General features: G+C 36.5%; 1 protein-coding gene across 3 annotated transcripts in view; it reads right to left on the reverse strand.

Annotated features, from left to right (window-relative positions):
- Nucleotides 1-15,869, reverse strand: part of LOC150102353 (leukocyte tyrosine kinase receptor-like) — a 535,474-nt gene that overhangs the window by 42,843 nt on the left and 476,762 nt on the right. For all 3 annotated transcript variants that reach the window (XM_090398770.1, XM_090398769.1, XM_090398768.1), the window contains 2 exons: nucleotides 6,795-6,987; nucleotides 1,576-1,666 (listed from right to left, as the gene is read on the reverse strand). In XM_090398770.1, coding sequence (XP_090254896.1) covers nucleotides 1,576-1,666; nucleotides 6,795-6,987 — 284 coding nt within the window. The remainder of the gene's footprint in view (nucleotides 1-1,575; nucleotides 1,667-6,794; nucleotides 6,988-15,869) is intronic.

Here is a 15,869-nt window from a genome sequence, read left to right on the forward strand (position 1 = left end):
TTCCAGACACGAAAATTCAATTGTTGCAGTGGTAACGTAGGTCTGCACCATTACCTACAGCAGTTTCCTAATTTGTTTGAGATTGCAGAACCCCACATAAAGTTATTTATTTTTCGGGTATTCCTTATGAAAATTTTCATATAAAAATATTATTACTTGACACCTCCAGGGAGCCCATAGACTCATCATAGACACCTGCTTTAGAGCTCTGTCTCCAACAACTCTATCCACAAGCTGACCGCTGCTACACCAACGCCATCTACCATCGACCACCACCACTGGTATTTCCACAATCACAAACATCCATGCCCACAGTGGGATTCGAACTCACAGCCTTTTCGGTGGAGAGCGGATACATTAACCACTCGGCCAGCCAGGCTGGCATATCCAAAACCAATTATGACAAAGGAATTTTATGTGCAAAATATTTTAATCAAAACATATGATACATAATATTACAAATAATAAAGTAACATAACTGTTATAGAAATAAGTCAATTTAATAAAATTAAATTATTTACAAAATTATTAGACTTACATCTAATACAATTTATAAATGTCTGTATGCTCTGGGGAACCCAGTTTAAGAAACACTGAACTGAAGTCCTAACGAATCAGTTCTCAAAGAACATATTTTAAGGAAACAAAAAAAAAAAAAATCCTTAAATAACTGCATTTTCCCAGATATTTCTTTCGTTCTTTGTATGAAAGAAAGTTCAGTGTACAATAAACGGCCTTATGAATAGTGCTGTAATGAGCTATACTTTCACAGCACTGTTAAAAAAAATAAAAATTTCCTTTGGTAGGTTAGAGTCCTGTCTAGAACTCACGAACATTAAGCTTACTGATTGTTTTTTTTGTAATCGGTAAACAGTAGATCGTCATGTCTCGTCATCACTGAGGTTGAGTGCATCATATAGCATGCAAGATAAGGACAGAATTTGTCCTTTATTTTAAATACTCTGCAACTAATTCCATCAGAGAAACAAAAGAGGAATCAGCTGATTTAACAGATAGCTTTCTTTCGGTTGTAAAATTCAAAATGTTAATGTATGATGAATTGAAGTAATAAAGCAACATTTTAATTCAACTAAAACTGGCTTTTGCAGCTTTTAAAAGCGCGCACCTGATAAGAGTGAATACATCACGGAACTACTATCGTAACTGATGGTAGTTTGCATTTTCGTGACATTTCGATGACTATATAAGTGGAAATGGCAATCTCCTGGATATTTTCGTAGGTCTCATGAACGCTTACGTGATTTACGATTATAATTTAATTAGTACATTGCATTTATTAGTAATAAACACACTGATTTAAAGTTATTGAAGTGCATTGCATTTCTAATGTTTTAAGACTTAGCTGTGATGATCAACAGAATCTCTCCATTATTAGTTTAAATCTTTGGATCATTAGAAGGAGAAGAGTAAGTATATAACGTAGATTCATGTGTTTTCTTTGATCTTATTAGGTTTATGAGGGAAAACAAAAGGAAAAATGTACACCTAATCGCAGATCTGCAGACAAGCTGATTCTACCATAATAAAAATGTCACCAGAAACATTTGTACATACCTTTACTGCTACGGGGAGTTCGCAGGGCTCTCCTGTCATGTTCGACAGAAATCCCTGGTAAACCTCTCCGAAGGCTCCTTGGCCCAGAGCTCTAATAATTAAATTAATAATAATTTAGTTAATTTTCTCCAACAATATGTCGAAATAACTTGTAAAATGAAATAAGCACAAAACATATAAAGGAATGAAGGTCAAAGTTTGCTGCTGATATGTTTCACCTGCTGAACAGTGAAACATATAGAAATGGTGTAATATAAATAATTTATTTATGATTTAGGATATTAATCTCATCACGTCTTATACTGTACTTAACATGTTAGACTTTGTCGAGGCCAAGTAGCTTCTTCTCCTCTTCCCCTATGGCTCTATAGCCCAAATCGAGCCTTGGTATCCTGGATTTTTTTGATAACAAAAAAATCCAGGATATTTTTTGATGACATGCTGTGTGGATAAGGATTAACCATCCTCCCCTTGCATTAGTTAGATTTATATGAAGCTAAGGGGAGGATGGTTAATCCTTATCCACACAGCATGTCATGTTTTTCAGTATGGTGCATCTTATTTCGCCAGTTTGCTTAATTTGCGAGATGAAAGTCCACAGTTTCCGTTTCCAAGATAAAAAAATCTACCACCTCTTTTTATAAGACTGGATGACTCAGCATAAGTTGTAAAGATTTTATTAAAGGTTTCGGAATCCTAGACTGATATTTTCAACTAAATGGTCGCTACTAAAGCTCTAATTTCTATTAACAGTTATTTGCAATTTTGGTAATGCGGATTCAAAGTAACCTCACCTCAAATGGCCCATTTATTTGAAACCCTGCCAGTTTGATGGAAAACTGATATAGTGCTACTACAATCGAAATATGGCCCTTGCAGATGTAAGGTCAGATGATATCCCGTATAACATTGGTCATTAGGTAAACGTTCTCCTTCCCATAACTTTTAGTATGTAATTTATCCAACCATCACCTCGAAGACAATGACCACTGCTCATTTACTGTAGCTCGCCACTCTACCACTTTGGTGAGAACGCATGAAATAGGATACAAAACATTCAAAGAACCTATAATAGGTTTTATACCAATCGTCATGTCGCATATTTTTTAAGGATAATTTCACCTGTCAATTATTTCAGAACTAGCACGTCTAGTTTTTTTGGGTGACTTATGGTGTTTATATAATTTGGAAATGTTATCAAACAAAAAATTTATTTTTTGAGCTTCGTTTTTTTTCAAGCCATTTCGAGGCTTCCGATAAGCCGGGTTATGGCAGTCGATTAAACTCATTATTAAACGAACATTCACACTGCTATTCGATTTCAATAGCGAGTATTTGAAAATATTGAGACACTATCTGCGTTGTGCCAGCTAGAACGACATCCAGGATCCTCTAGTGATGTGGAAAATGCAACTATATGCATCTATATATGGTTCTAATGTATCCTATAAATATTCTCAGCTGGGCTGCGATCTGTAGTGGAAAGGAAGTATATTTGATTTCACCACTTTGTTTCAGAAACCACCGACAAGCAGATTAGAAGCACTCATGAATAAATAGCTTATCGTTTTAAATATGTATGCAGTATGTAAGATTAAATGGTATACCTCATTGTAAATATTGATACGAGGCAGCAATTTAATGTTACTTCAGGGGAATCAAGTAAGCCTAATTCATGTTATGCGAACATTCTCAACACTATAATTGCGCCGCCAGCATTTTGTGCAGTGTGAGATGTTTTTTACACTTTATTACATTATGTTAGCTGATATTAGAACTATGATAATCGACGAGAAGAAGGAGAATAAAATCAGCTCGATGGAATGTAGAAAAATTCATTTCGTACTGATATTTTCTCGCTATTGATCATCACGGATAATTTTACTTTTAGGCACAATCAGCTCGTGTTTCTCCATAGATATTTTCTACCCTGTTACTTGGAATATCACTGATATTCACAGTCGTATTTTCTTTAACAGTAACATCATGTGGGCATTTGTATTACCACCAAGACGGTCGTACAGAAATAAATTTCAATAGTTGAGAAAAAAGCTCTTGAGCGCTTCTAGTGATTTTCATATAGATCGGTAACCCTAAAAGTTATTAATTGATTGGGGTTGTAAGGAAATTTTGTTTTATAACACCATCATCACCGCGCTCCGTATGTATTAAATATATATTTTTTTCATTACACTTCCAGTATTGATATTCCTGTAATGCTTTCGACGCTTACCTCGTATATGGATTGAACTTTCTATTCTCCAAATTATGTGCTGAAGAAAGAATCAGGAAGTTACAAGAATTATGCGTAACGGGGAAGAATTTTATAAATGTTATTGCCATAAAATTTAAAGATCTATTTTTCCGAGTGGACAAAGTATCCCCTTTCCAACTAAGTGGCTGTAAGCCCGAATTTTATCCTTGATAGCTGTTTTCAAATATTTCCTGTATATTCTGTATATTTTCCATGTAAATTTAAAACATAAAGATTTAGTGCAGATCTAAGCTTAGTTTTGTGATTAATTCGCTCTACAAATTACATGTAATTTCTAAACTGAATTAGAATTCTGCAACTGGGAATACCAATCAAGTATCATAAAAAAATCTACCATTTAGCTCAACTAGACAGAAAAGTTTGGAGACGTCTGATCTAAAGTAAACTTATTTGCATACAATTTGGATTTTCATGTAGTGGCGTTTAAAATGCATGAAAATCAAATCTATCTTCATACATTCACATTCGGCTTTGTGTGGAAAGTTTGAGACGACAAAAAAGAAATGGAGAGTTAGGTATTACTCCAATTATAAGAGGTGATCGATATTGCAGTAGATGAAATACTTGCCCTTGCTGGAATTCATTATTTGTTACAATAAAAAAATCAAAAATAAACCTTCTTATTGAAGCCTTTAATGAATTCGTTATTTGAAATTGTATATGAGCTCCAACTCCGTGGACCTCTATTACGTTTAATTTTCTAGGATGAAGGCATTCCTTTTATACTTTAGTAAATAAAGTCTATCCTGCAACATTTCCATTTCGAGGAACGCAATACTGTTATCCTCGCGGTGCACGTACAACCTTGCAGCGTGTGATGACTCGTTGTGTAAGCAAACACAAATATATTAATCACCTCATTTATTGAGAAATAATCCACCATTAACAGCAGTGAAGCTAGTTCATAATAGCATGGTCTATATTTGTTTGTAAAGGTAAGCTGCATATCGATTCCTTCTCTCTTCAGTTGCTCTCTCTGTCTCTCTTTCTCTCTCTCTCTTCTTTGTCCTTATGGAGGAATGGATATATTATTCCGCTGATTCTTTCAAAAGGAAGCAAACACCTTGAAAATATCCCTGATTTCTAATTCTGGATTTTGTTTTTTGTTTTCTGAATTTTTATACGTTTTTGTTTTCTTACGAAGAGGCGTTTTTATCCTGCAGGGAGTGTCATTGTTACATTCTTTCATCGTATTCATGATTATTTAACAACAGAGTTACCATAATTTCAAATCTCGAAACTGGGATACACCAAAAAAACTCATATTTGCATACTCCATTACATCGTATGTATGAGACTGATGTTAGCTTAGTCTGTGAAAGCTTGTTTGCTGCAAGGATTGTGGATTCGAATGCTGCATAAGATAGGATATTTCTAAAAAACTTCTGTGGACGAGCTTAGCTTCTTGAGTTTATAAAGATTGCTTTCTCTCATTTGCATTACTTGCTTAGCAACTGATGCAAAGTTTCATCCATACAGGTTTATTGCAAACTCCAAATGGAATTTGTAGAAAACAGCAATTTTTTTTTTTTTTTTTTTGGATAAGGTAAGGTTGCCTCAACAACAACAAACACCACGGTAAGTCAGAAAACGACTGCAATATTTTCCGCTTTACCCGCAGAGTAAAAAACGTATTTGCGATAAAGGTCGACAACTAGAAGTTCAATCCTAGTCATGAAAGTGACCACGAGGTTGCACATTTAACATAGTTTTATTTATTTACTCATCTTTGCTTTCCTCTTGATGCCGGAATGCGCACACATCCGTAAATATAAAATTTTACTGTTTAAATGATGTATGCGATCTTGATTGATTTAGGTGATAGATTGCCCACGTAATTATGGACAATCTGCTGATTGTAAGCAACAAAGAGGCACAGCTTGCAGTAATATGATTTTTGTGGCTTGAAGGGGTAGCATTAAGGGAACATATTTTGGCAAGATGAAATGCATACATCACTTGATACATCTCTCTCTCTCTCTTCAGAAGAACCAAACCGTCATCACTAAAGAAAAACAATTAAGATATATACAATATTGGCTATGGAAGCACTGAGAAAAAAAAAAACCTTGCACTTATTCTTGATGACAAGAAAATGTCGGGCCGTCCACAAAAAAATAGCATCCATAGAATAGAAAGACCTGAGTTCGAATCATATCTAGGATGCAAAGAACCTTTATCAGGACTTTTCATCCAAAGATGAGTTAGTGGGTCTCATATGAGGATAGAAGGGTTCCTCCTCCAGGAAATTAGGGATTTTCATCCCACAAAACAGGGAAACTGTCCAGGAGAACATATGCAATTTATAGATAAAATACACCGGCCTCATAGTTTTAACTGCTTCTCTTGATCCAAACAAACAATCCATCATAGGATATGTGCCAGATTGGCCCCTAAGCATTTCACGGATGGGCCTGAGCAGAAACATCGTGAGAAAGGTAACTTCTTCCTGAGTACTCTTGTCTCCGATGAGAAACGTGTATTCATTACGAGCATGAGAACCATGGCAGAGTTTAAAATGGAAAAATGTCTCGTCAAGAAAAAGTTCCAAAACGAGGGGCAAAAATCACAATGCTTGCATTTTTCTGGGCTTTTTTTAGGTGATGATATGAAACCAGCAAATCAGAGTAAAGATTAGAGTGTTCCATGCAGTCTTCTTTTTGAATTTGAATCCAAATCCTTCTAATCGAGAGGAGATCGTGAATTACAGACTGCATTACGGATGGATAATATAATTAATACGATCCATTATAGACCACTAGAGCACAGTCAGTCAAACTTCATAAAATCAAGATTTGACTAGATTACTCGATCCTCTGATATGACATTTTTACATTTTTAAAATTTTTTTTATTCCAAATGATGGGAAAGATTTATGAATTTTTTTGTTGTGCGAAGATTGAGTGAACACATGTACAGACTTACTGCCAGTTGAATGACCTACTTCACCAAGGTGAGATTCTCCCGGGATACTTCACGCAGGTCTTGAATGGTGCACGTGCTGCCTCCGAATTCGTAATTTGGGTTGTATTCAGTCACCATGCCTCCTGTAGTCTGGCGGAGTCGGGTCAGCTGAACTTCCGGGTTACTCAGAGGTTCTTGACTAAGGTCACGGGATCTTTTTCTGTATCTATTCACTTTCGATAGGGAAAAAGAAAAAAAACGACTTTCAGCACACAATGCATAATTATTTTCATGTCATTTCTCAAAATATAAAAATAAACTAACTAAAATCAAACTGACAGCTTTATGCCTTAGAAGCAATTTTGATGTGTGGGTGTGTGGGGAGAGAGAGAGAGAGAGAGAATAACTATTTACAAGCTACTGTACATTTGTTAATTTTAGTATATATTTTGAGCGATAGATGGCAGCACACTTTTCACTTCCGCATTTCATAACATATTTCTTAGCACAGTTCTAAGCAGTTTTCAATGAATACTATATTAATGTATTCATTGAGAGAGAGAGAGAGAGAGAGAGAGAGAGAGAGAGAGAGAGAGAGAGAGAGAGAGATAATACTTTATTCATGCAGTATGCACAGAATTGTGTACATTAAATGTAGGATGCGTACTGGTATTTTATAATAGCTAGTTGCGAAATCACACTAAACTTCGACAAATACAATTTAAAGACATTAGAGAATTTGCGCACCATTTTTAAAGGTAAATAACAAGTTAAAGGTAAATAGCACCTTAAATGCCAAATGTGAGTACAACGCCTGAAAAGGAAATTACCGAAAAGGAAACTGGTAATATTTCTGTATTCTTTTTTGATGTTAATTCCACCCACAAAAATTTGTGTTTTTACTTTATATTTATTATAATATCTTCGTACTGAAAATATTTCTACATGCAATGGCCCTATTCTTAGGCTCGAAGAGACCTAAGCCACAGCAATATCCTGTGCCATCAAGCTCCAGTCACTCCTGACGAATCAAGAGGCATTCTCTGGAGAGTAGTACAAAGAAAGTATCTTGAAAACCCTCCAAGAGAGGCCAAAGCTTAGTCTCATATGACGTTGCATATCTCTAAAGGATACAATCCTGGAAGTAAATTTGGTCCGATGTGGTCTTATTCTTGAAGCAAACGCACCAACTCTTGGTTTACAATACAGTAAGTAACTTTCTTACAATGGAGGGTAGTGAGTGGTCGCCCGACACCAAGGACTTATAAAGATTAATTAATCTATCCTTACTATAAGGTCAGACTTCCTCAAATCGATGTTAGTTCGATGGAGTTCTACCGCTGTTTCCAACCTTTATTCTTTAAACTATCCCTGACTCTCACTCTCTCTTCATACACGTACTCTTTGCATGAAATATCAACCAATGATCAACATGAGCCAAAGTTTCTTTACTGTGAGAGCGTGCCTGCTCTGCATCATCATCTGTCCCGAGTTATACGCGTTCGAGTCTGCAAAATATTGATTCTCGTCTTAATTAAATCCGTATATTCACATCCATGCAGGAGACAAGTCTCATCCCTGATATATTGATGTTAGGAGGAAACATGTTAAAAATTTTAATGCATCCCATTCAGCTGAATGATGCACCATTAAAGGTCATTTCCTTTGTTCAGCCGATGCAGTCGTAATCAGTATCTCCTTCTCCTTCCAAGCATCTATCCAAGGGTACGTCGATAATCATCTTTAATAATGTAGTCCTAGAAGTAACGAGACATACATTTTTTTTAAAAAAAAGTCTGGATTGATATAACCAAACGCTAACCATCGTAATGAGGGAATCGTGAGATCTAGCGTAAGATGACAGGTTTTTCAATGTGAATGGCATATCATGAGGCGGGAGTAATCAAGAAAAAACCAAGATGTGGATGGCACAGAGGAGGGATATGTCGGAGAAAAGAGAACACCTAGTTATCTCCACTCATTCAAGAATGTGAAAGAAGGCAATGACAAGCCGTGCAAAGGAAATGCAAAGTTCTCAACATTCAATTTCTTATCTCTATCGGATGGGAGTAAAGAAAGCGTTCTCGACTTTGATGCATTGATATTTAGGCCTAAGTAGCGATTAAAGAATACTTGAGGCATTTTCTAGTAGATGCTAAGATTATTCTCCAATGATCTTATGAGCATAAGATCATTGGTGAATGTCACGGCATTAACAGTGGCTGTATCCAGTGAGAGAGAGAGTAGAAACACGTTAATGACACAACAGCAGAAACAAGGTGATGAAAAAGAGAGAGGGTCGCCCTGGCGCACATCTGAGTGTTAGAATGGACGTGAATTTGGAACCCAGCATAATAGTAATGGAATATGTGGAATAATTCTCCGAAACATAGGCAAGGAAATATTCTCGACATGTTGCAATAAACAGAACACTAAGTACGGCTGGAAGAGAAACACTGTCAATGGTCTTCTGCAGGTCTAGGGATGCTATATCGAGAGAGAGATTGAAGTTGTGTTCGGAATTTATAGAGAGAGAGAGAGAGAGAGAGAAGAATGAATACTTTCTCAGCATAGTCGTCCTCAGTGACGAAGACCGTTCTTGTACAGCTTCAAAGAGCGGTCTTCGTACAGAGTGGAGACAGGCAGATTGTTTTTAATGCATCGGCCAGAAACTGGAACACCGCTCCCGCGACTGACTTTCCTCTTGATTAAGGTGGAGATATCTTTCAATCGCAAGAGGCGGTGGTGGCTCCATGGTCCGTCTGTGTGCAAGAGAAGGTTCTCATTTTTTTTATGATTCCTACCCACGAAAGGTTGTAAAGCTATAGTGCATTAGTATTGTCGGTGGACTATTTTTTTTTGTAGTAAATTTTATTTATTTTTATTATTTTTAATAATTTTTAAAATAATTGAGAAACCCAGGGACTAAACATAGAACTTTTCCAGAAACTCCAGGCCTCCAATACCATGTAGGAAGGGTCTCACACCAGAGAATTCGGGTTCGAATCAAAAAGATTCGAACCCGCAGGCAGCCTTTTGGTTGGAAAGCAGAAAAGTCGTTAACTACTCGGCCAACCAAACAAGCTGAATTGAACTTGAAGCAATGGAACTCCTAGTGGAACCGCTAGCCATAGAAGGGAGAACACAGCGTAAGGTGAACTTAGAAGGTATCCTGGTCCCGCCACTGGGAGGGAGAACCTACTTCCACACCTTTCATGCTCTCTTCCCGTAGCGAATGCAGCCAAGACAAAATAATTTCACGAAGCTAAGTATTCGGATCATGGGGGAGTAGTCGGATATGGGTTAAATAATTCGGAAATCTACTCTAGAGACCAAACCTGGTCATTTTAAAAACCACTGTAGGCTTCCAAGAAACAGGACGATGACGGTGGTGGTGTCACACCAGCAGTTGATGAAAATCATCTTCTACCTAAGGTAAGTAAAGTTAAAAGTCCGTCGGAGGGAGGCCAGTAGCACTTTAGGTTAATGTTATTATACTGCCGTGTAGCTATTATGTACAGCACGGTTCAATAATCTGTTCAAAGCAAATTTCTCTTTGGCTGTTTGCTGTTAGGTCAAGATATATGCACGTTAAAATATTAAGCATATTTTATGTATATTTTCTATATAAAATTCAGTAGCCTAAAATTGGTAATGAAATAAATAATAAAAAAACCCCAGAAAATAATGGTCGAGATCAGAAAGGAATTAACAAGGTTTAATACCGAGAACATGTGTATTGTTATCGGTTAATTCATTGGAATACTCATCATACGGCGAAAGAATTTACTATATCAGTTAGTTGCATGCTTTAAGTTAATCTGTTCAGAAGAAAGGGAAAAATAATAATAATCCGAAGAATTAAAGGTAATTATATTTGCTTAAAATATTCTCGACCACCCCGTGGTTATTCTAAGAAGAGTTACCTCCCATTTCTTTCAAACCATCTCCGTTACGTCCCTAACGAAGCAACAGGAATGGGTTTTAAACGCAAAGCTTAGCGATTTAAAGACGGATGAGAGAAGGATGCAATCATTTTTATGACTGAAAACAAATTTAATGAGCGAGGGACGTTTTTTCGGTTATAATTTACGTAACTTCATTTGAAATATAATTTTAGCATTCAATAATGTAGTCTGTTTTGTCACTAATGGTCAACTAAAGGATAAACGATTTTTTCTTTGATAAGTAATTTTTTAATGATGTGCACATTACTTTAAATGGAAATAATTATTTTACGGAAAAAATTTGTAGTTTGGATAAAATCTATAAGAAAGAGGAATATTTCAGTGATAGCACATGCAAAAATACAAAAAAGGGAGAACTGTAGTATTTATCGAGTAAGTTAGGCTAGCATTGGAATAACCTGTCAATGAGAAATATTTTTCTTTTTCCAAGTGACAGAATTTGAGTCTTCAAAGATGAAAAACAACAATTATTCACAGAAACTATAAAAGTGAATTCAATTAAAGGATTGAGGTTTAAGGTACTTGCTCACAACGCTGAACAAATTGAACTTTGCACTGATACAAGAATGTTGTATTTCTGTCGCATCAACACGATACATCTTCGACACTAGTGAGTTCAGATCGACTGTCTACAAGAAAGTATTCAAGATTCACGAAAACAACAAAGAAAATCATAAGGAGAAACTAGGATTCGATGTGCAGAGCTATACGTCTGTCGGAAGGCAATTTCGTAGATATTATTGCAAAGCGAACGAACGTTCACGAGTCACCCGTTGGCAGCATTCAGCAAAAGATCAACGGCGGTGCTGAAATCAAGACACGATCCGTCAGATTGCGAAGATTTAAGGGGCTGGTGAACCAATGAAAAACAAGATTGTGGTGTTTGTTACTGAAACCGTCAGATAAAATTCCAGAGAGCAACGATGCATATTCATAGGGTTTAGCATGTGGCAAGAGTATTCGAAGCGTTTAATTTAATTTATTTTTTTCCGGATTACAGTTTATTTTATTCATAATTTTATAAAATAATACTTATTTAGTCATTAGGTTAAAATAACTCAATCTGAGAAAATAAAGGGACACTTACTTATTATACACAGTGATTATAATTAAAGTTCATATTTCGAAACGCTGTAATTGGGTAACTACTCAGAAGAACGATTTAATATTTAACATGATGATGTGCGCGGCAATGGGATATTATTCGGAACAAAAACCAACTTTATTTCTAAAAATTGCCACTACGGCTACGAATATGGCGCTGCAATACGTACTAGGTATTCAAAACGTTACAAAACGTAGGATACTCACGGCGCGTTGTGTGGTTACATAACATGTTCGATATGCTGTCCTCCGTTGTCGCCAACGTGCTAAAATCACAAAATCGCATGCTCAACCACAGAACATATCACAGGCAAAATCATATGAATAATTTAATTTTCGGCTTACACCTGAATCTTCGAGTTTCCCTCAAAATGTTGTGGATGTGACATGTAATACTGGTTGGAGGGCCGCCCTAAGTTGCCTATGTGTCCACGACAGGCCTATGTGTGTGTGTGTTTGGAATGTCCCCACAATCAAAACCTACAGGCAGAGCTGGATTAACCATTAAGCAAAATAAGCACGTGCTTAGAGCATCATGGAAAGAGGGGGCACCACAGAATTTCTGCTTTAGTTAGATGACGAATTTTATTTAAATTAACTTTTAATTAGTTTTTCATTGTTTTTATCTTTTCTTACTGTTACCTACTTTGTTTCAATAAATAATGACGTGTAGAAGGCCTAATAAAACTCTATCCACCTGCATGACGGTTCGTTTACACCGTATTATCGCTCATGACGCTTTCTGGCACTACCATTGCGTCAAATGAGGTAATTTTTTATAATTAACGTAACCATTTTATTTTCCTGTCTGTTTTAGGTCTTGTTTTAATAAATTATGTCTTATAAAAGGCTCCAGAAGCAAATATAAAACAAATCACGTGGTTGTCTCAGAAACGCGCCTAAAAGCCCAGCTGTCGTAGAAGTGCGACTCCGGTAAAATAAGAGTTAATTAACGCACGAAAGCACTAGATTCAGCTGTAGGCCGAAAATTAAATTATTCATATGATTTTGCCTGTGATATGTGTAACTGTGTTGATTGCCACCTAATATTCAACAAACTAATCGTTTTATTTCTGTATTTAACAGATCCCAAGAACCAAGATGAAACGTGTTCAGTTAAGTGTTGCACAAAAACGAAAACTATCAAAAAAGAAACACGAGGAGACTTTGGAATTAGATTCCAAGACTACAAAGCTGACTGATTTCTTCACACAAGTTCCACAACATTATATACCAATTCCTGATCAGAGCCAATCTCCGTCATCAGAAGTGGACACAAATACCACTTTGTTCACTTCAAAATCAAAATATGATGATGTTGGAATCATCAAAGTGTCACAAGCAGGTTCATCTAGCACATGTCTCACTACTGATCTCACTTTGTCTGTAAATTTTCTTGATATCTCTACTGCAAATGTTGATGCAAGTTGCTTTACAAAACATTCTGAGGTTGAAATAATTGCTGAAAATGAAAGTTTAGTGGTGGTGGTGAAATGATTCAGTCTGCAAAAGATGAAGTAAATGCGTCTTATACATTTTCCGGTGTATAAGACGCAATTTTTTAACTTAAAAATTCATCTTAAAAATGGGGTGCGTCTTATATAATGAAGGTAAAGATTGTTTCCTCTTTTCAAAGTCATACGCACTCCCTTTTATGTTCCAAGATCTTTGTAGGCGGTTAATGGCGCAATCAAATTGATGCGTGACCTTCACGTGACTTCTAGCGCGTCATTGGCTAAGAACGGGGAGTCCCTATTCAAGTTTCATAACATCTTATCCGAGTAATCAGTTACCGTTGTTTATCAGTATTGAGTTGACGTGTTGAGATATTTTGTGTTCACTTTGATATTTCCCCGTAGATTTTAGTGATGGAAAAAAACAGGTAACATTCATATACTTCAAGTTACAATATGCGGAAGAACACTGGAATAGGGAAGCTGAAAGACATTTTGGATCTCCGTTACAGAAAAAATGATTAGAACTTGGCGTGGTCAGAAGGAGATTTTGTACAATTTGCGTAATGAAAAGCGCGCGGAACGTGGAAAAATTGCGAAGTTGCCAGAACAGGAGGACAGAAGTTTTGAAATGGTTGCAAGAAAATCGGCGAAATGGCATTGCCATTTCAACAAAAATGATTCGTACACATGCAGTCAAAGTAGCCTGTGAGCGTAACATTGAAGATTTTAAAGGTGGTGCGTCATGGTGTTACCGTTTCATGAAACGCAGTGGACTTTGTATGCATACAAAAGCAAAAAACAGTCAAAAAATGATGATAGAGAAGAGTCAGGTGACAGTGACATGGGTTTTGCAGGTTTCTGAAAGGTCAGTTTACTATTAAAAATTACCTATTATTTTATCCATTTTTTTAAAATCATACTTTAAAGTTAGGTTTTTTCCAGAAAATTGTATTAAATTTCTTCGGTGCGTCTTATGTACCGGAAAATACGGTATATAGCAAAAGATCCAGGGTTGTGGCTTGATTTCCCTGCTGATGACGTGGCTTATTGGACTGCTTGTGGACCCAGTGACTGTCAACACCACAATGGGCTATTTGACAAGTCTCACCGATATTTTACTAATGGCAAACCAGTAAGATACTGCTCGCAGAAACTTTTTGTTTGGACAAAAGCCAATGGTGAGGAATACAAGAGAGAGTGGTTATTGTATTCACCATCAACAGGATCAGTTTATTGTTTTGTTTGTAAACTGTTTGCTCCTAAAAATTTCTCAAATTTTGTTACAAGCGAAGGGTTCAGTGACTGGCGAAATACTATTGTAATTGATCAACATGAAAAAAGCACTATTCACTGAGACTCTATGCTAACATACTTAACTAGCAGACAAGGTGTAGGGTGGGGACAACAGTTGGATAAACAAATTCAGGAAGAGTGTGATTACTGGGAACATGTCCTGAGACGTGTCATAGCTGTTATTCGTACGTTAGCTGAACGTGGCTTGGCTTTTCGAGGAACAGAAGAAACATTTGGATCATTGCAAAATGGGAACTTTTTAGGGCTGTTTGAGTTCATAAGTCAGGTTGATCCATTTTTAGCAGGCCACATTGCGAAATATGGAAATTGTGGCAAAGGAAATCCTTCTTATCTGTCCAAAGCCACCTGTGAGGAACTCATTCAACTGATGGCTTAAAAGGTCCACGTGCTTATTGTTGATGAAGTAAAATCTTCTGGTTATTTTAGTTTGTCATATATCGACCAGTTAAGTTTTGTACTTAGGTACTTACAGGATGGACAGCCTATTGAACGCTTTTCAAACCTTTCTGGAAATGAAAAGTCATACCGGTGAGGAAATGGCAAATCAGGTGTTGCAGTACTTACGTAAAGTTTGTCAGCTAAACGTTTCAAAATGTAAGGGTCAGTCTTATGACAACGCTGCTAACATGTCTGGGCATTATAAGGGGATGCAGCAAAAAATTTTAGAAACAAATAAGTTTGATATATATGTGCCCTGTGCAGCTCATTCGCTAAATTCGGTAGGCCGAAGTGCTGTTGACTGCTGTCAAGAGGCGGGTAATTTCTTCTCTACAGTGCGGTTGTTCTATACCTTCTTTTCAGCCTCAACTAGCCGGTGGACAATTCTTAAAGGTTGTATTGGAAATGAAAATGTCTTAAAATCCCTCTCTGATACCAAAACTTTATAAAATAATTGTAGAAGACAATATTGAGTGTACCTTTCCAAATGTAAACATTGCTCCCATCAGATATACCAGAAGTATATCTGATGGGAGCCACATGATATGACAACAGCAGAAATTTTGAAATCTTTCCTTCAAATTTTAGAAGCGTTAGACTGTATAGCCGAAGACCAGTCACAAAAGGGAGACACTAGAAGAGAAGCAGATAATATCGCAAATAAGATGCAAGAGCTAGAATTTATTTTTATGTTGAATTTTTGGGATGAGATTTTGCAAAAGTTTCATAGAGTAAGCCAAGTTCTACAGAATGAGAATGTCAACTTAAAAACATATGGAGAACTGTATGGATCATTAGCTGATTAATTGTGCACTTCACGAAATGAATTTGAAA

Source organism: Typopeltis vanoorti, chromosome 10 (genome assembly GCF_054136105.1).
Source record: "Typopeltis vanoorti isolate ZY-2024b chromosome 10, IOZ_Tvanoo_1.0, whole genome shotgun sequence".
In the NCBI taxonomy this organism is placed as follows: domain Eukaryota; kingdom Metazoa; phylum Arthropoda; class Arachnida; order Uropygi; family Thelyphonidae; genus Typopeltis; species Typopeltis vanoorti.